This window comes from Diceros bicornis, chromosome 2, assembly GCF_020826845.1.
Source record: "Diceros bicornis minor isolate mBicDic1 chromosome 2, mDicBic1.mat.cur, whole genome shotgun sequence".
In the NCBI taxonomy this organism is placed as follows: Eukaryota; Metazoa; Chordata; class Mammalia; order Perissodactyla; family Rhinocerotidae; genus Diceros; species Diceros bicornis.
Genome location: NC_080741.1, coordinates 5,932,923 through 5,954,750, shown reverse-complemented (window position 1 = coordinate 5,954,750; position 21,828 = coordinate 5,932,923). Strand labels below are relative to the sequence as shown.

General features: G+C 45.4%; 1 protein-coding gene across 1 annotated transcript in view; it reads left to right on the top strand.

The window, feature by feature from the left end:
• Positions 1-21,828, top strand: part of GYG1 (glycogenin 1) — a 34,544-nt gene that overhangs the window by 6,777 nt on the left and 5,939 nt on the right. The window contains exon 5 of the mRNA XM_058551240.1: positions 9,626-9,752. Within this exon, the coding sequence (XP_058407223.1) occupies positions 9,626-9,752 (127 nt within the window). The remainder of the gene's footprint in view (positions 1-9,625; positions 9,753-21,828) is intronic.

Below are 21,828 nucleotides of genomic sequence, written 5' to 3'. Positions count from 1 at the left end.
GAACTGCCTGCAGTGCACAGGACAGCCCCCATCGCAAGAGTTATCCAGCCCAAGATGTCTACAGTGCCAAGGCTCAGGAGCTCTGCCCTTTGCCAGAGCATTACATGCTCTAAAACAGTGATCAGGAATATCTGAACTATAATGAACGGCAGCTTCTGACAAGAAGTGCAATCTTATTTTAAGCAACCTTAAGGAATAATGTGTCAAGTGTTCACTGTGGTCAGGGCGAAATGTAACTTCTTCACTTTACTGACTTATTTTTTAGCTCCTACTATTTTCCTTTCATACAAGGAATGAAAGCTGTATTAGTATTCACGTTCAACACATGTATTCCTTATTTCTGGTGCTTATGCTAGAACAGTTACCCTTGCATAAAAGGAAGACGAGGGTATTTTTAGCAGAAGTCCACTGTTTGTCTTAACCTTCCCGTCAAAGGGTGGCTTTCTTCACCTCCTCTGATTGAATTTGAAGGAAGTAGTGTAATCCTTCCAGAAACTCGATGTAAATTCTCAACTCCAGTAAGTGAATCACATTCTAAAGTAGATCCAGCGACCTGAAGTCCACGTGATTGTAATAGTGTCAGGAGAGTCCAGTTTCTAATCTAGAAGAGTATTCGGTTTTGTTGTTGAGATAAGAGTTTGGATACCAGACCGTAGCTTGCCATGGTAAATTATCCAGGTTACAATTTTAGAATATAAAACTAACTAGCTGGTAGAGACCAACCTGGGTGGTCTACCTTGTTCTAGAATCAAGAGGTACTAGAGGAGTTGTTCAATTTATTCTTAAGAAGCAAGGATGTGTGAAAAGTGCTCAACTGGAAAGCACTTTCTGCTTTTCCAGCCAGAATCGGAAACCACTGAGAGCTTCTCTCCGCGCCTGCGAACACATTTCATTATTCAGCAGCAGGTTTCCAGGAGCTGGCCTTTCTGTTAGGTATTCCGTTTACTGGCTCATTGGTGGCGAAGGATTGAATTTTCTGTTAATAGACATGCTTAATTGAAGGGGCTGAAGATTCGGCTCTGCAGATGGGAGCTTATAGTTGTTCTCAATATGTTGTCTAAAGTCAACAGGAGAAGAAACCAGCAGCCCTTCAATGGAAGGTTGTTTTCATTCGATGTGCTGATAAGCTTTACTCATCAAGAAAGCTCACTCCATTAGTATTTGGGTGGTGAACATGATGTAATCTATGCAGAAATAGAAGTATAATGATGTACACCTGAAATTTATACAATGTTATAAACCAGTGTTACTGCAGTAAACAAATATTTAAAAAAAAAAACTCACTCCATACTGTGGGAGCCTACTTCCCTGGAGGGGGTGACTGTCGCATGGAATCCATACCTGTGTGACATCAAGACTTACTGGACTTACACTTAGTATTAATGAAATATTTCCTTGTGAGCTACATCCTTTTCTAAGGGCAGTAATCTTGCTTTGCTTCAAGTTTTCGAGGCAGTGCCCAGTGTTGTTTTGGTGTCGTGCCATGGGCACTGAGAGGAACATTTTCATATGTCCCATACATTTTGTACTAGTCACAGGTATTGCCCACCACCCCCACCCCCCAGTTTTACTGAACAGGGGGCTTAAGTCCCAGCATTTTTAGACTGGTATTAAAGAAAGCCCATTTGTAGATGACTGTATCCCAGTCTGAACGTCTTGAAGTCCTGCTTAATCTCTTGCATACGTTCAACAAAAACTGATGGGGCCTGGTGCCCACTGAGAAGCCTCACAGGCCACTGATGGCTGAGCATTTGCAGCTGCTTTCAAAGTCCTTCTGTTGGGAAATAATGTGGCTGTCATGCTTCTAATCACACCCCACCCACCCCCACCCCTGCCTGTGGCCTAGAGAATAATCCTAATATGGCAAATTGTGCTAGGTACCTTGACTTCTCTTTTCTTCCCAAATATCTAGAGTGTTAGAATTTAGAACTAGTGGCTCTGTACCTAATTCATGGCTGGCGTCAATTTCCAGTGGGGAAGTGTCCAAGTTCCTATACTGTTGTTCGTATTTGCAAACTGTCTGGGCGCTTACTTGGTAACTGAAGTTACATGTTTCCTGAAAGTTGAACAATAGCTGTTGTGAAATGGATACATACTAACAGTTTATAGAATGTGACAAGATACTGTTAACTCCAGGACTTGTTAGCAGTGAGGGGGAAGAGAGAGTTCGTGATATCGTGATATTAATCAGCAGTTTGTCTCCACACACTCATGCGCAGCAAAGCTGATGCCCTTGACTCTTAATTTGGAGAAATCAATCTGAATGCAGGTTGAGGTTTATTTTCTTCTCCCCTGTGACTCTACAGAGCCTAAATTAAGGGTGGTGCTTGTTCAGTTAAAGACAAGAATTTAGCGCTTGAAAATTGCTGTCTATAATTTTCATCTGAATGTGTTAGTATCAAAAACCTAAATCAAAAAGAGGAATTCATGTTTTCCAATTTTCTTTTAAACCTTGAGATTCATTTTAATTGCTGTAACCTGAATACCCTAAACTTTTTTCTGGAGTAATGAAATTTTATTCTGTAGTTGAATTTTCAGAAAGAATAGGAGAGAATAAATTGGTGATAGAATATTAGGTATGGTTTTACTTTAAGCAGAACCTAAGGTCATTATGCCTGTGTTCCATATTCTAATTGAGTGGTCATTAAAACCCTTAAACTGTAAGATCTGTTTTCTGTGCTTGGAGAGGTAGTAAACCAGGAGAGTATGATAAGGTTTTAAAATGTTTTTTAGCAGAAAATATTTGGTGCTAAATTTTATTAGAGTGTAAAATTGACCCTGGTGCCACCTTCCCTAATCTTTGTGGTTAATTAGGCTTCAGGCTGGACCTGCCCAAAAAAGGAATGAAGGAGAGAAGTGTTTCAAGACAGAGCTTGTCTTGTCCAAACCAATTGAGCTCAGAAGTTCAGTGTACCTCCCCTGGTTCCCTGACTCCATAGATTCTACCCTGACAGCTGCCTATGGCAGGTTGCCCCCCGCTGCCCAGTGCTACCCTAGGCTTCCTGTGACCCTTAGAGTATTTTATCAATTGCTTTGAAAATTACTCCATTCTCTTGCATTTATATCATTTAATTGATAGTTTGGGTAATAAGTATCTTAAGTAAAGACGAAAAGCAAAAGTCATAACATGTAATAGCAAAATAAATGAGCACACAAGTTTTTTCTCGTAAGAGCTATTTTTATCTCATTGTACCCATATTTTTTTTTTAACGTAGCCATCTGTTTGTCTCCAGCCTTGTAACCAATAGAGACCAGGAACCCCATGAGAATAGAGGAGGAGGAAAGGACTAAAATGTTACATGTGTCCAGGCTCTTATGCTGGTCATTTACTTACTTTTTCAGTTATTTCTTAACGGTCATTCATTCATTCACTCATCAGTGTATTCGTTCAGCAGAGATCTATTGAGAGCCTGCCATATAGCTAATCCTGAGAACCCCCCGTCGTTGGTGTTCAGGACAGCAGCTTGCCCAGTGTCCCTCAGCTGGTGGCAGAGCCAGGTCTGAACCAGAGTCTTTCTTGACTCTGTGGCTGGGTTGTGTGTGTAGTTTTTTCCTTCTCTCTCAGTTTGTGCCACACTGCAACCTTCACAAAAATGTATCCTGAGAATGATACTGGGTGGAGGACAATCTCTATTATACCGGCCTTCTTACAGATTAATTACTTAAAATTCATTCCTCTGAGTAGAGAGAGCAGCTGATATAGTCCTCATTTTACAGGTGAAGAAACAGGGGCTCAAGTCTTCTATCTCCACAGCTACTGCTCTTCTCCCCTGAACCACAATATCTAGCAATACTTTCTTTTTAAATCAGCAGCACAGTTGATAGTCTTGCGTTGTTTTATGGGTCTGGAAGTATTCTTGAGAATAGTACGCTTGCCTCCATTTCTACAGTCCATTCATTCAGTATTTCAGGAATCATATTAGCTCCTAATCTGGGCAAGATGCTAAAGTTGAAGGGCCAGCAATAGACTGGTAAGTAATACAGATTTTATCGCTGCTTCTGTAAAGCTTATGTTCTGTGAGACCTTACAGACATTTAACAACTAATTACACAATTAATTATATAGTTATGATTCTGATAAGTTCAGAGGGCTAAGAGAATCTAGAGTAAGAGGACCTGCCTTAGACTGAGAAAGTGAAGTTTAAGCCAAGAATAAATGTTCCCTTGTATTTATATAACTAATTAATAGCATGATTATTAAGAATCTTTTTTTTAAGGTGGAAAACAAAAGCTATAACATGAAATGGTAAAATAAAGCAATGTTCTTGGCTTACATGGGTTGAGGCCAGTGAGATGCAGGGCTGCTGAGACCCGAGCTCCAGGTGCCTGGATTTCCATGAGCCACCTGGGGTTAATCCCCTGATCCTTAGTAAACCTCACAGAAATATCCCCAAGAGCTGGGCCATTCATCAGCTGTAATCCTTGAGTGTGCTCGCTATAGGCAGGAGTGATGAGACTTCCCACGGGTCTTGTAGGAAGTTAGTGTTAAGGAGTGAGTCACGTTTTCATTTCAGCACTTGTCTGTATCTCTTTTATAGTATTAAGCATATTTTACTTTAAATTATTTGCTTGATATCTACTCCTCTGCCCCCTTATTAGATTGAGAGCCATTTGGGAGCTGGAACCTATGTTATTCATCATCCTATCTATAATGCCTATACCTAATTTATGTAACTTCAGATATTTTCTATAGAAGTGACATTTTTGAGAGTTACATTCTCTGATATAATAAAATAAAAAAGGAATCATTCTGTAAAAGACTCTAGACCAGTGCTTCTCAAATTTTAAGATGCAAACCAATCACCTGGGGATTAAAATGTGGATTCTGATTCTGTAGGTCTGGAGTGGGGCTTAATGTTCTGCATTTCCATCAAGCTCCCAGGTGATGCTCATGCTGGTGGAACTTGGGCCACACTTTGAGTAGCATGATTCTAGGGGCAACATCCCTGTGGCTGAGATACTCGGGTGCATGTTTAAACTAGAATTGACCTCACCTCCCTGCTACCTATGTAGGCAAGCCAGCTGCCAACAAACAACAAACTATACAAACATTGACAAGTGCTCAAATTGAGAAGACAGCACTCACCTCCATTTCTGTCCTGGGAATTAAGAGGCCCGATTTGGGATAAATGCTGTGATAGGTCCATGATTACCAGGTTCCTGCCCCTGGTCAGAAGACCTGGCAAATGCCCAGTGGTTGTAAGGTTATTCCTAGCACACGGGCAGCCTGGGGGAAGGATGATACAGAACCTGATATTTGCTCCTGTTTGCAGAACAGGTGCCATGTGTCCCTGTGCCATTTCCTCTCTGTCTCTCTCTCACCTGCGTCCCACGCGCTGGGCCGCTGGATCACAGCTGCTCACATGCCTGCTAATCATGTTTGTTGATTCTGAGATGATTGAGAGTAAAAGTGTCTTAACCTGTCAGAATAAATCAAGTTGCCTCTGGAAGTCTGCCTAGAATGTACTGGACAGAAGTCCTGGGGTTTCTATGGTGGAAATTCAGCAGTCTGCATGGCATCCTTGTATGCTTTGTAGCACAGACGTGCTGAGTTTTGCATTCTGCCCTGAATTGTGCTCTAATTTAGAGACTCACAGAGAGAGGATATTGATAACACCACACATAGATTTTTCTCATGAAGCTAAAACATTTGCCTGACCTTGAGATGTGGAATTGTGCATTTGGAAAAAGATGGTTAGAATGCTGAATTTAAAAATTATTTAAGAAGCCACAGACTTCTAGGTGATATTTAATTCTAGTTTTAATCTACAATTTTTGGCTAAAAGGTGAAGGCAGTGTAGTCACACATGAGGTCGGTGGCCATGGAAGTTACATGGTCTGTACTGCCCCCTCCAGAGGCAGTGTTCTTGGGGAGCGTTTAAGGATTTGCCCATTGAATGGGACCCGCCGAGTCACAGTCGGCCGTCTCGCCTGGCCCACTTCTTGCTGGTCTCCTGTTTCACTGGTTCTCAGCCCTGCTGCAGCTCACGGCTGAGGGCCTGAGGATGTGTGTAGCGTCCCTGAGGGTGAGCGGAAATGGCCCGTTGTGGCCAGAGGCAGCTGGCCAGGGGCTTTGAGGGATCGATGGCTCTGACTTCTGTTTCCCAGGCTCACCCGCCAGATTGGGATGTTCTCTTTTACAATACTATTCTGACCTCATGGAATTAGATTTCTTCACTGCATTACATGTGGCAAATAGTCATTTCAAGTGGAATTGCTTAATTTAAAAAATGTCTTATAATGTGGCATAAAAAAATAGTAGAAAAAATGTATAGTATGACGCTCAATTTTGCAAAGCTCAGAAACAAGCAAAACTCATATGTTGTCTGGGGATCCACACATATGTGGTAAAATAAAGGAAATCAAGACAATTACAAACAGAATTCATGATTAGTTGTACTTCTGGGGGGGGAGGGCCAGTGAGAGTGGATTGGGGAGCCCCCACAGAGAACTGAATCAGTACTGGTCATATTCGTGTTCTTCAGTTAGATGTTGGGTGTATAGAGGCTTATTATTAATATGCTTCATAACCTAGACATATGCTTTCCCTTTAATAGTATCATACTGCATGACAAAAATAAATTAACAGGTAAAGAATGTTTAGAAAGAAAAGGTCTCAGCGCAATCCTCATTCTTGCTCCTAGTTGTATTATTAATATTTTTAAATTACACAAATAATATAACAATATTAAGGAAAAGTTGCGGGGTGGGAACATCTGTAACACCAGTCTCCTTATGTTCTTAGTTGTAGTCTCGATGTATGTTGCTGTATATCTTTATATTATGCAGTGGACTGATGGTCTTTATAGCCATTAGTTTTAATGGCTGAATAATATTCCCATGAGTGGTCAGTATCACAGTGTACTAACCATTCCTCTGTGGCGGAATATTCTAGCTGTTTCAAATTTTCTGCTGTTACAGATGTCTTCAAGCTTCTTGTATCATTCTACAAGTAATTTATCTGTGTGTAAGGCATTCTGCTACATGCTGGAATTACAGTGGAAGTAAAAAGAATCATAATCTCTGTCCTTGTGGAATTTAGAATCCAATGACTAAGAGTTCTTGATTGTATTTTGCATTTTAACCACGTCAATCCTCAGACTTTTTAAAAAACTTTTTGAGAGAAGTGTAGATTTACACACAAGTGTAAGAAACGATACAGAAAGATCCCGTATGCCCTTCGCTGAGTTTCCCCCAGTGGTAACATCTGTCATAACTGCAATTCTTCAACCAGGAAATTGACGTTGACACAATCCACCAACCTTACTCAGATTTCACCAGTTTCACATGTGTTCATTGGTGTGCGTGTATGTGTATGTGTTCTCTGTGCAGTTTTGTCACGTGTGTAGAGTGGTGTGAGCACCCCACAGTCAAGGCACAGAGCAGTTCCCATCACAAGAACCCCTCGTGCTACCCTCTTGTAGCTATGGCTACTTCTCTCCCCTTCCCCAACCCTGACAACCACAAATCTATTCTCTCTAATTTTGTCATGAGAAGGATGTTACATAAGTGGAATCATATAGTATGGAACCTTGTGGGACTGGATTTTGTCACTCAGCATAATTCCCTTGAGATCCAAATTGTGGGTATCAATAGTTTGTTCCTTTATATTGCTGAGTAATATTCCATTTTAAGGAGGTATCACATTCGTACACACATTGAAGGACATTGGGCTCTTTCCAGTTTTGCACTATTACGAATAAAGCAGTTATGAACATTTCCTCAACCTTTATTTTGATGATTCTGGGTGAAAGGGAATTAGTAAGACTTCAGGCCTCTATACCCCAACCACCAATGTCTGTGCCCACATGTGGGGTGTCTTTGTAGACTCCAAAGTAAGCCTCTGGTGAATGGTATGGTGTTTGGCTTTAATGTTCTGTGTCTCAGAATGTTAATTTGTCTGTATAGCTAAAATCTTCTTCTGTTCATGTAACAAGTGAAGTATATCCCCATGCCATCTTTATTGTCCTCTGGAACTTCTGAGGGTGAGGCCTCACTTTTCTGTTGAGCCGTTTGTCCCTTGAGGAATGGGGACCTGTCAGAGCCTCCTTATACAGAGAGGTTGCTCCACAGACATTCGTTTAGAATGCCTTTGATCCATAGAATTGATTGAGGGTGTTTGGAAAGGATGGGATACACGGAGGATGGATAAGGTACATTTGGACTTTAAACCTAATGCCCTGATCTTACTACTTAGCTCCAAATATTAAAAAATATATATATATCTCCAGGTTTTTCATATCTCTTTCAAAATCAAGAAAAAACAAATAATAACAACAGCCAGTTGGACCTGCTGTATGTTCAGAAAGGAAACTGACTCTCAGGGCAAAGCAGACCAAGGAGGGGAGTAACTGTGCAGTATACCAGCCTCGCACTTCGAAAAAGCAGGGTTGTGCCTGCCTGCCGTCCCCCATACCCACACATACACACGCCCACACACCTGAGCTGCTGTTCTGCTGTGCAGGGGGTGGGTTCCATGCGTGTTTCCTGAAATCGCATGAGCCTGAGACAGAAAGCACATGGACTACGTGGCGGAATGTGTTTTGAGGCTGCTTATTTGATTACTTGCGTGTTTATGATGTAGGTCAGACAGTTAGCCGTGTAGAGTTTTATTGTTTTTATATCTTTTGAGTGAATGGCTGTGGTTTTCACTTTCCAAGGACGGCCTGAAGCCCAGGACCCTCCAGGAGCTGAGCAATAACTGTGCTGTATGGTAGTGGCCAACCTTGGCCCCAGTGATGACTGACCCGGGCCTCCGGGCGGCTTGGTCAGCGGCAGGAGAGAGCACGGGGGAGATGTGGCCTTCTGGGCCTTCTGTCAATGAGCGAACAGATGGGGGCTCTGGAAAACAATTCCGTTATCTAGTTCACTCTTTTTTGCTTTTTACTTTTTTTTTTCTGTCCCATTGCTCTTAACATAAAGTCTGAAATCTTTAACAGGGGATGAAGTCTAAACTCTGAGTGGTCTAGTCCATGCCTACCCCTCTGAGACTCCCCTGGCACCATGCAGCCCCTTCTCCGCTCTGCAGTCCCTTCACACAGGCCACTTTCTTTCCGTGGCTTCCCGTTCCCGCCCACCTCAGGTCTTTGGTGCGTGCTGTTTGCTCTGCCTGGAGCACCATCTGCCCCCTTCTCTCCACCTGCATTTGCCAGCTGCTCCTTTGCACCCCTCACATGTTGGCTTGCATACAGCTTCCTCATGGAAGCCTTCCCTGACCCATCAGACGAGGTCTCGAGCCCCTTCCACATGCCTCACAGCACCCAGTACTTTCCTTCAGTGCCCTCATCCCCGTTTGTGGTGATGTTGATCGACTCGTGAGTTGCTGGTATCGGTGCACCTCCACCTGAGCCTCATAAAGATGAGGAGTTTGTCTCTGTTCACCGTGGACTCTCAGGGCCTAGGGCAGTGTCTGGCACAGAGTAGCTGCTCAGTAAATATTTGTTGAATTAAAGAATTAACTCAGGGAAATGGCCACCCCCTAAAATGTCTTTAGTAGGTTGAACATGGAATTTCTTATTTTAAAAATGAAATTAGTACCTATTTTTAAAGGTCCAGTTATATATTCCTATAAAATGGTTGACCTGTCCTTGAAGTCTGTGACTGTAACTCATTTCTTTTCTTTCAGGTGGGGACCAGGGTTTACTGAACACATTTTTTAGCAGCTGGGCCACGACAGATATCAGAAAACACCTGCCATTTATTTATAACCTAAGCAGCATTTCTATATACTCCTACCTCCCAGCGTTTAAAGCGTAAGTGCCAGCGGTTTAACTGTTGTTGGGGGTGGTGAGGGCAGGGGCGTGGGATTTGAGACTTTTTGGGTGCCTCACTGTCATTCTGAGGGCCGTCCCCCAAGAGGACTGGGAGGAGACTCTTCTTATAAGAAGCATGGCTGTGATGGGGAGAGGCCTTAATGTCATCGATCCCTGCACGTTTGGAGTTACCCAGAAGGCACTTGGCTGCCTCATGGGAGAAGGTTCCCATGGGTTCCTGTGGTGCCCGGCCCTCTGATAAATCATCCATGCATCATCGTCAAGAACACAGACTGGGCACAAACCCTGCTTCTGCCTCATACTGGCTGCTGAGTTTCAGTCCCTCCTCTCAGGTGAGGGTGTGAGCAGTTCCCTCCACAGTTGTTGTGGGGGTGAAGCAAGATGCTGGCAGAGTGTGGTGTCCTGGTCCAGAGCGGGGCTGTGGAGCTGGACTTCCTCAGTCACATCCTGGAATGGCCACTGCCTAGACGGTTCCCAGTCCTGGAACTTCTAGTTCAGTATAAGTTGCGCTTCTTACTGATCTTCTCACTGCCTCAGTGTCCCCGTGCTCAAGGGTCACCGTGAGCACTGAGGGAGGGAATCATGTGACGTGGTTAGAAGAGGGCCTGGCCCACCCTTGCACTCAGGAAACGTGGGGCTGTTAGTCCTTTTTGTTTGAGAGGTGGTCCAACAGTAAGTCACCTCTGGGGCCAGAAAGGCAGGGCGTGTGTCCTCACTCTGCATTGAACTGCTGTGTGGCTTAGGTTCTGTGCCTCAGTGCCCCCATGCAAAAGGAGGAGGAAAATAATACCCACCTCCGCATTTTCCTGAGGATGAGGTGAGTTCACACACATACGTGCCCAGCGGACGTCTGCTGTTTTTGGCAGCGCACTTGTTTGGCATGGTCTCTGGGGGGCTTCTGATTCAGCCGCTAATGCGGCCTGGTTTCAGTGCTTGTCTCACTGTGAGGGCCTGGGCCCTGTGCTTGAGCTCTGACTCATTCGTGTTGAACCAAGAAGATGATTCAGGTCCCTTGAACGGAGGCCAAGCTGTCAGGCTGATCCTGGGACATGGCCATGAGCAGTGCAGCTCTCCATTGAGTCGGGCTTGGCTCTCCGACGCCCATCCCGCACGGGCATTCCTGAGTGGGGGGGAGACAAAGGGCCTTTCACTCCTCATGTTTCATTATCCAAGTCCTCTCTGTCAGTCGTGCCCCACAGTAATGAGCAGGTCTGGCTTTTGTGGCGCAAGTGTTTCTTTTCCTGTTCTTTTTTGGGCAGACTCTGTCAGCATCCCCCAGATAAGGATTATAAGTATCTGTGTTCTTTCCTCCCTCACAGTCCTCTTGGCAGATGTCTCCAACATATTACAGCCTCTCAATTCTCTTCCCTTTCTAGAACAAAACAGGCGAACTCGCAAACGTACCGATGGTGGTCCGAGTAAAGCAAACAGAACAGGATTCAGTATCAAGGGGTGGAATGGGAGAAGTATTATTTGCACCTCTCAGTCCTTTGCCTTGTAAAGTACACACTGTCTTGCTTGGAAATGTGGGCCTGATTCTTTTCAGTCCTGATTGCCTCATAACCAGCCCTGCCAGTTTGAACAGTGTTCCTGCAAACCATAACAGCTTGACCCTCTAGAACTGAATTTGTCTGTAATAGGGCAGTTGCTTAGTTTAATTGACTGGATTCAGCGGAGCAGGCGAACGAGCGTGCGAAGGAGAAAGAATCATTAGTAGTGTGAATAATTCTACCCACCATTCCACTCAGTTCTGCACAGTGATCACGTGTCCTGGGATGAACATGTTGGGGGGACGTGAATCTGACATCCTCCCAGTTGGTCTCAGTTCCCAAACAGGGTCAACCTAGTATTTAAAGATTCACGTTTTTCATGTCATGTGGCCCCCAGTGCCTAGCAACTGTTTCCCCCTTGGTTCATTTGGAGTCCATCTGATTTTCATCTTACTACCAAAATTGAACACACTGTGCCTTTCAGTGATAGCCTGGTTTGCACAGACAACTTTGCATTTATTTTATTTTGACCAAGAAGAACAAGGAGCAAGTGGAGCAGAGTTAAGTCTTCTGGAGGAAGACAGACTTATTGTTAGAACCTTGGCCTCCCCTCGCAGGAGCCCTTTTGTTTTTATATCCTCTAAATGAATTTCCCAGGAAACAGTGTGAGGTCTAAATTACCAAAATGGTTATGATGGTTTCTTCTTCCTGTCTCAACAAATGAGTGCTAATTTTGAAAATCTCTTTGGGTTATTGCCGTAACCATAGGGTATATGACACACTGGGGAAGTTGGGAGCAGCTCCAGCCATTAGCCAGACGTCAGCAGGCCTGTCCCTGATAGGAGTTAATGCTGCCTCCGTGCAGCTCACCGGTGGGGGTGTCAGCTCTCCATTTCTGTGATAAGACTTCTCAAAGCGACGCCCTATCTCACCCCATTGCTGCCTGTTTAGGAATGTTGAAATCAGATCAGAGAATTCATTTTCCCTTCCCTCTGCCAGAAAATGCTTTTTTCTTGCAGAGATCCATCTCCAGAGACATTTTTTCTTACATTTTTCTTACAATTGGGAAGGGTAGTTACATTTCTTTTTTGTCTCAAGTTAATGTAAAATTGTGGCCCAAATCTTTTAAGCTGTCATGAACATTTGGGCCGCCATAGCTATTCCGTGAAGAGCCCTGTGGACCTCTGGGAGCTCACCATGAATCTGAAGCCCCACTGTTGGGCTCAGAATAACCTTGGTGGTCTCCAGGGCCATGTGGCTCTGTGGTGGGCTGGCCTTCCCTGGGACAGCATGTGTGGTGATGGGTAGAATGAGAAACCATGGAGTGGTTTAGAGCAACTTGGGCTTCATGGAAGAAGCAGTCAAGAATTTGTTTTACCAACTCCAAGCAACCATGTGCCATGAGGTCGCCAAGGCAGCATTTAGATGCCCCAGAATTGTAGAGCCTGGGTATCTTAGAACAGTGTAGCCTTGCTATTATGTGAAGTTTCCACTAAAGGGTGGCCTCGTATGAATCAAACTGAATGTGAATGTGAGGCACAAAGGCAGCATGTCTGATGCCTTTCTCTGCCTACCATTTCAACAGAAGAAAACATGAAGGAAACACTAGTTTTACCACTTTGAACACTCAAACATAGCTTCTGAAAAACAAAATTAGTAATATTTTCTGTAATAGAAGATGCTCTTTAACACAGCATAATTTGAGAACTAAAATGCTTGGTTTGGTAGTTTTTTACTTGTAATGTAAGCATTGAAAAATAAGTTCACGAGTGCATCTCTGTCTTGACATGAGTACAGCCATGTTTGGCTGCTCCATTGACCTACAGCCACCAACACAAAAAGAAATATAAAAGCTGCTTTCTGCGTGGTGGGAACTGGCCCTTCTCCCACGGAGGGAGTTGCAAGTTATAACATTTCAAGGCTCTTGGAGTGTCGTAGCACGGGATGGACTGGCCATCTGTGCCGGGCTAAGACGATAACCAAAGAAAACAATGCACGTACACAACTACTGGGCTGGGATGTTAGCCAAGGGGCTCAGTGCACGTACGCCACTGATAACCATTTGTGCATGGAAACATTAAATGCTTGCTCTGCAAACTCTGTAATTGCTTACTCTGAAAATTACTGATGGTATAAAAACTGCTGGAAGCTGAGCCCTAGTGAGAGTTCCACCTGTGGAAGGGACGCCTTGGCCAGGACGTATGATCCTTGCCCAGCCGCATCGATTGACAGGGCTCTCCCGGCAGTGGGGCGTGGATGTTGTGAGTAACTGATTTGATGTGAAGTAATTAATTTAATATGTAGTAAGTGATTTGATGTATTCTCTTTTCGGTCAACCTGGTGTTTCTCTTTCCGGTTGATTTGTGTCATTTCTCTTCAGCCAATGTGGGTGTTTTCCCTTTCCAGTCGGGCTGATGTTTTTTCCCTCTTAATATTTGACCTATTTGGATCTGTTTGCAGACTATCGCCTTTACTATACTCTATATAGTAAAATATACCTTCAGTCCATTTGTTTGGAGTGGAAAGTGTCTTTTACATCTCCGATCGAATCCCCAAACCTCTCATAACAATCTCTTAATGAAATAATATTTCTGAAAGTGCCTAACATAATGTTTGGAAAATAGCAGGCTTTTAGTCAATATGGGTTTAAGTTTTCTCCATCTGGAGAGTCTGTTTTATCCATATAGTATAGAATTTGGCTTGTGCATGGTGCCAGGCAAAATCTCATAAGTCTTGTTAAAATCAGTCATTTAGTTCCATTTTAGCTTTCAGCTATATCCACTGACTAAACGCTGTTTACATCACGTCGTGCTATATGAAAAGGGCCTAAAGCAAAGATAAAGAATTCTCTGGTTTTGCTTCAAACTGCACTACAAATTAATTGGTCAAATTGATTGACTTACCAAATAATTTCCAAATAAGTATTTTAACTTACCCTTTTACTTGAGTTTAGATGTAATCTGAGGCCTAGCCTGGTCTAGTCTCAGAAAGGAGGTCTAGAAACCTAAAAGATTTCTTTCTGTTTGCTTACTGCTTTAAACTTTTCTGAGGATGTTCATATCCGTTCTTTCTTTTTCAGGAATGTGGCTTATTCACTAAGGCCTTATCAAACCTCTTTAAAAATCAATATTTCCGAAAAATGAAATTGAACCTTTAGTGGCCTAAATTCTGTTGTTCTTGTGTATTTCTGATTTGATTGTTTTTCCGTGATCCCTGAGGCGCCCTTGGCTCCAGCTCTCCTGTGACTGTCATCATTGAAGCCATGGCCTTCCTGTGTCATTTCTGTTCACGCTCCTCCGTCTTCACCTCAAACCCTGAGGCGCTGGGTTTGGATCACTTGCACGTTTTCAGCCGTCTGTTGGTGGGCTCACAGTCTGTTCAGTTGGCGGGCCTGGAGCATGCAGCGGGTGCCACTCGCTCTTCTCCCGGCGGGTGGTGGCGATGACCGAGGGCACCGTCATCTGATCAGCGGGGCGACTGCTAGAGTGTACAGGGTCTCCTGGACATCGCCTTCACGGTCCAGCATGGTTGGAGCGTTGAGGGAGAAGCAGGCAGCGGCTGCACAGATGTCTTGTGTCTCTTTTCCAGTTGTTAGTGATGCCTGTTGGCCCCAGGGGCCCCTGTCACTCTGACTTCAGCTCTAAGTGCTTTCCTCTGTCAGATCTTACTGCTGCCTCTTCCACTGCCCGACCTCGGGCCTCATCACCACAGGAAAGCTTCCGCTTAGCCCCAGCCCAGCTGTTAGAGGCTACTTTGAGAAAGGGCGAGAAGGGCACAAGGACTGATCCCTCGTGGGCGGAGGTCTGGCCAAGAAACGCCAGCCCGGTAGGAGAGGGCACTCGTGGGAGGGAAGAGCGTGTGGACTGAGTGGAAGATGACCCTCCTCGGAGGTCTCAGACTCGGGGGCCGCGGACTATATTTGTCCCACAGGTACGGTTTTCTTCCTTACATAGTTTTCTCCTTTTTTTTCTCAGTTGTCAGTGCTTAAAAATTAGGGAGTTTCACATGAAACCCAGATTTCTGACTTCTTTTGAAAAAGCTTATATTTGGTGGGATGTGGGGAGAAAGGTGGCCAAGATGCCCATTACAGGTTTGGGGCCTAAGCAGCTGGAATAAAGGAGTTGCCATTTCCTGAGATGGGAAAGGCTGGGGGTGAGACAGGTTTGTGGGGCAGGGATTGACCAGAGATGCTGTGGATGTATTTAGTTCGAGGTGCATATTAGACATCCTAGTGAAAGGGTGGAGTGGTAAATAGATACAAGAGCTAGGAGTTCAGGAGAGAGGCCTGGGTGAGGCATAGCTATAGGCGTTGTCTCCATGTAAGTGGTCTTTATAGCCACGAGACAAGATGGTGTAACCAAGAGAGTGATTATGATAGAAAAACGTCCTAAAGACGGAGCCCTGAGGCAGGACAATGAGGAGGAACAGGGACAAGAGCCCGAGAACAGCGAGGCAGGAGGAAACCCAGCAAAGTGAGGTTGCACAAGCCAAGAAGACGATTCAGGGAGGAGGGAGTGACCGTCTATGTCTGATGCTGTGATAGGTCAGGTAAGAGGACAGCTGAGACCTGGCACTGGACCCAGGATGCGGAGGTCACTGGTGACTCTGGCAAGAGCACATCTGGTGGAGGAGAAAGCCTGATTGACGCGGGTCCAAGAGAATGGAGAATTGGAGACCGTGAACGTAGACAACTTTCTGAAGCATTTTCTTTAAAAGGGAGCAGAGAAATGGTTGGTAGCCAGATGGGGGATGGGGACTCAAGAGAGGGTAGTGGTGGTGGTTTTTAAAGATGGGGTGAGTTACAGCATGTTTGTATATTGATGGGAATGATCAAGGAGAGAGGGAGCACTAATGCAGAAGACTGAAGGGAGACTTGCTGGAGTGATGTCCTGGAGTAGGTGAAAGGGCATGCATCACGTACAGTGGAGAGGTTGGCTTCCCATAAGAGCCGGGACTGTTCATCCTTGTAACGTGAAGGCAGGCAGAGCATATGGGCACAGATGCAGGCAGGTGGGTGTAGTTTTTGGTTGAATGAATGAGTGAATGAGTGAGCGATCAGCAAGGAGAGACTAAGAATGATGTGCTACCCCCAGGAAAGTCTCCTTAGTGGCCGGCATCCTGGGGCTTTCCCCCGCCTCCTTTGTGAAGAGCGGCCAGCCTGAGGAGGTGTAGTTGACTGGGTCCTAGGCTAGGTTATTCAAGTCTGGGTTTGAGCACTGACATTGTTCTGATTTCCGGGGCGTGATTGGGAGGGTTATTTAGCTTGCAAGGTCAGGAAAAATTGGGGGGGGGGGTCCCTGGTGGCCTTGGTTGTTTGCTGCTGGGTAGCAGCTGTCTTCTGGTGATGGCACATGCACTCGCTCGTGTTCCACGGTCCCCGCTTCACCAGGTCCTCTCCTCCTCTGCATGACCAGGCCACCCCCTTGGGCACTTGGGTTTATGATCTCAATTTAGACTGTGAGTGAGTAAGAGGAGGACTTTTTGGTGAGAGAGGAGAAGTGGCTAATTGGTTGTGGGGGAAGGGTTGTGTGTAAGAGTGAGTCTGAGAAGGTACGAGAGCAAATGGCCCTGTACCAGAGGACATGAGTCATGGAAGTGGGCAGAGGATGGTTGGCACTGCTGCCACATTTCCCAGAAATGGGTCGCACAAGCAGTGCTGTGTTTCTCTTGGTATCTAAGTGAACACTGCACACATAGAGCTTCGTGAGAACTGAAATTGCTCCTGTGTGCGCTGTCATGGATTCGTTCCTTTTCCGTTCTAAACGGTTCTTAGTCTCATCCGCATGTTACCGGCTGCATTTCTCAGCTGCTAAACTAGTCGTGAAGATTCTATCTGTTTGGTAACATCAGGTCACAGGGATTATTTGAACGGCTAACATAAGCAGTATTATTGGTGGCTCAGGTTCAGGCTATGTCTTGTGATCTGGAAGTCTTTTTTGAGATTCTACCAAGTTAAAATTAGAACACTTATTTTAAGAGATGTGTGCAAGCTGAGACAAATCCCCATTACTGGGTCGGAATGAATGGCTCTCAGTAATTTAGAGACAATTGTGATACGTACCAAACTTTTTTGTCTTTGTTCCTGGCTGGTAGTTTGGTGGATAAACCAGGCAGTGAGTTGGTGATCTTCTGGTTACTCTTGTTCTGGGTTGAGGTCAGCTGAACTTTATCTTCTGACATCAGCATTTCCCCTTCTTATTCATCGGCTAACTATTGTGCCTTTAGCCAGGCGACATAAATTCTGACTTGTTGTACCTGACTGTTGCTTTTGGTGAGAGAGAGAGAACACTAGAAAAATATCTGGGTTCCCCTTCTAGAAGGAACACCCCCAAATTTGCGTTTGGCTAAATGATTCTTTTAAGCAAGAAGTAATTTCCCTTTTTACTTCAGACCTGTGCTCTTATTTCATTTTGATATGGTTATTTTGGATTTTCATAAATGACTGAAGAGGAAATTGATTAAAATGATAGAAAATGATTTTTAAAAACATTCCTCAGGGAACATGATTGAGACATAAAAATAATTGCGTGAAATTCATATCCAGATTAATTGAAACTCTAGATACAAAAACAGAGCTTGAGACTTTCTCATCTTTTTTTCGAACCAAGTGTTTTATTATGAGAGCTGATAGAGCAGGCCTTTCAGGCTGCTTTGCTGTGTAAAAAAGCACTATTCTGTTTGTACAGCTCGAGTATAGTTATAGAGCTTTAACCATATAACCCACAAACCTTCATATGTGGTGGCCAGTGTTCGGCCTATAGCGACTCTAGGCAGCCCCCAAAGGTTTCCAGGAGCATCCTTGTAGGTGCATCTTATGCACAACTGCAGAGTTCGTCTTCACTTCCCTCCCACCTTTCTATCTGAGCCTCATGTTTCCCACTTAGCAGCTGCCTTACTTCCCACCCTCTCCCCTCCTCCCACCCTCAGAGGGCCCTTCGGCTGGCTGGCCAGAACCTTCCAGGTCAGTGACTCACCCAGGCCTGCTCTTCTCATAGAGTCCTTGCCCTAAAACTTGTTTTCCTCCTACCCCGTTCATTTCAGATCTCTGTTAGTGTGTGGCAGTTAGCTTCAACTAATACCTCAGTATCTGAAAAATGAGTTCCCTTCCTCACTGTACAGACACAGGGCTGACCACAGCCTGCCCGTGCCATCTGAGGCCTCCACGTGACTTCTCTTTGCCCAGCATCTTCCTTCCTTCCTCTCGTGCATCTCTCTGCCATCACGCTCCTGAATCCTCGTGAGCTCTTTCTGGTCTGCTCCTCAATACCCTGGTCTCAATCCGTTTTTCAAGAAATGTACTCACTTCGTGTATTTTGTGATTTGTTTTGTTTTGTTGCTGAAATTTGGGTAGCTGTGGGGAGGGTACATCCCACTGTGCAGCCTTCCACAATCCTCCTCGCCTCCTTCCCTCCCCACTCTCCCCCACTCTTACTGGCACCCTAGGAATTCCTCACCTTTGGGCAGAAAGGGCAGCCTCACCCACACTTAGGACCCCTTAAGATCTCAGTTTCTACCTGAAACGGCTCATGGACTTTCTGAAAACTAAGACTGCCCTGTCTATGAAAGGACTATCCAGTGGATACAGTTTCTCATGTTATTAAGGTAGCATAGGTAAAGAAGGTAATTTTGAGGAAGGAGGATGCTTCCCCTGGCCACAGAGGGTAACAGTGATTTAATATTAAAGATTCATCAAGGTGAGCCCAGGCCTGAGCCACAGTGAAATGCAGGGTGCAGACTGTCCCCAGTTGGCATTCCTGTTGACAGGCGAGAGGAAGATCCTGGATCACGTGGGGAGGTGTCGAACCAGCATGAAGCTGGTGTCAAGGGAGGTTGCAGAGGCCCCTGAGCCACCGTGGGGCACAGGCAGAGCCAGAGGCTGGAGTGTGGGCTCCGCCCACAGCAGACCGGGCCGTCTCAGTGCGCAGGTGTCGGTGGCACTGCAGTGGCGTTCTGCGGTGGGTTGGACCGTCCTGCCCTTCCGCTGCATGATCTCTGAAGGCCCAGTTCATGGAGTGAGGTGCTGGAGGGGATCTGGGGGGCCCGGAGACACCGCCCAGCACAGTCACTCACGGGTTACCTGCTGTCCTGAGAAGCGCCATCCAGTGCTGGTTCATTCCTCCCCGTCTCCCTAAACCTGGTGCACACTACATCCTTCTGAGCGCAGCCCTTCCTCAGACCGTGCTGAGTGCCTTGCTCCCTAGCTTCTTGCCTGTGGGTTACTTTCTATTGCTCTGTCCTTGACTGTACTTGGGCTATATCCCGGGCTCACCAGGCACACCTTTTCCACTTGCAGAGTGACCGTCTGTAGGCAGGGAGTTCATCTGTGGAGCAACAGATGTCCCTCTAGACGACATCCTTATGATTCTGGGTGTGTCTCACAATAACAGCCTAGCTGTGGCTGAGAACCTTGGCTGGGGAGCCAGGCGGCCTGGGTGGATTCCCAGACCTGTCACTGACCAGCCATGTGACCCTGGACAGTCACCTCTTTATGCCTTGGTTTCCCGACGCGGTTGTTCTGGAGATGAACTGAGATAACCCATGCAGACGTCAGCCCGTGCCTGGCACGTGTGAGGACCCAGTATATGCTGCCTATTACTGTTACTACCGCTTACTCATTTGCAAACCGTCAGGAGAGCAGGTTAGAAAGGAATGGAGTTTATGTATATTCGTGTTTTAATTTATCTTAATTAGGATTGCTAGCTCCCATGTAGTGACCGTGTGTGGCACTTGTGTGAGGTCCAGGCAGATATGAGTTGAGACGTACTGGTCAGTAACGGAGGAGCAGTAAACAGGTGCTCTCGCTCTGGGCAGGGCGGTTGAGTCAGGAGGAGCGAGTGTCGGGGAAGGTGGAGGAGCGCCTGGTCTTTCACACCTGCTCTGTTCTGGCCTCGGGCTGAAGTGCTGGTATTGCTAGGAGGAGGCAGCGCCTGCCCCCCCCCCAAAAAAAAAAACGCACACAGGCACACATGCACACACGTAAGCATCAGGTCCCGGGGATGGGTTCCCCATCTTCATCAGGACATTTGCTGAAGGCAGTTATCTTACTCCTGCCCGTCTTTCCCAGGCCTTGTCCAGGCCCCACACAGCCTCTTCTGAAAACCCCTGGGGCAGTGACTGCGGTGGGGTTCCCACAGCCCTCAGTGTCAGCACTGCCCTGCAGCCCTGACTCATTGCCTTTCTGTGCTATTTCTTATTTTTGTGTAGAAACACAATACTTATCTCCCTGTTTGGACGAAAGAGCATGGTGCCTTGCACAAAACAGTTGCTTATTTAATTGAGAGCCCTATCTGTGCACAAATGTGAGCGTTATGATTTCTCGCCTTTTAGGGATGAAATTGGGAGTACTTTGTGTGTCAAATATGCTATGTGTATAAAATAAAGAGTAAGCTTGGAGACGTCAGGTATCCACTTCACTTTCAGAAGTCACGCACTGTGGGACAGTCAGTCACCCTCAAGAGGAGTTCACAGTGGGCTCTCTCTTTGCTGCATGGCTTTGGGCCTGCAGCATGGCAGGATGGTGAGAGAGCCAAAACTGTGCCACATCCTCTCTCTGCCACTTAAGAGCTGTATGGCTCTGGGCAACTCAGCCTCTAGGAGCCTCCGTTAACACATTACCAAAATCTACCTTGCAGGACTATTATTATTCCCAATCATGTCCTTACAGAATTTGGGCCCCAAACTCAGATAATGATAGCTATATAACAGGTCTCTGACATTTAAAAAAATAATAAACTTGAGGAGGTAGGAAAGATTACATGAATAGAGTGTGTATTAGTTTGATCTGTTTGTCATGCTCAAATATTTTGCTTGCCTATAGGATAAATCCACTAAAATCCAACACTGAGTGCAACACCCAAGGATCTGTCCCATTTTACCTATCCCTGTCAAAGCTGCCTCTTTGGCTGTAGTTGGAGGATGCTCAGTCTAGCACACATATGCCCACCTCCTACCTGCTGTCCCCCTGCCTGGAATTCCCTGTATTATCACCAGCTGGCCAGCTCCTCTCTGTTGTACAAGCTGTCAGTCCCATCCACTGTCTCAGCACCTCCTGCCCTGAACCTGGCCTTCAGTGACCTCCCTGCCCCTGGATCCCTGGAGCACTCACTGCTCCCGTCTGCCTTTTGGCACTTGTATTCACCGTTATTATTATTTGTTTTTATATGCGTTAAGTTCCTCCCAGCCAGTACAAGACCCCTCTTAACTCTTACTCTTTCTAAGATATTATTGTGGAACATAGTGTATATACAAAAAAAATGTGCAGTTTTTAAAATTTCCACCACCTAAGTTAATAAATGGAGCACAGCCAGTACCTGAGAAGCCCCTTTTGTCCCTTCCCCCTCACAGCTTCCCCTCCCCCAAGAGATAGCCAATATCACGAAATTTATACTGATATAGTTTTCTCTTCTTTAGACAGTACTTCTTTTTGTTTTGCGCTTATGTAAGTGAATTCATATGTATGTATTTTTATTTGAATTTGAATTTTTATTTCTTTTTTTCAGCATATTTTAAAAATGCATCCATTCGCTATGTGATCTGCTCTGTGTGTCTCATTCTTATGGAGCCAG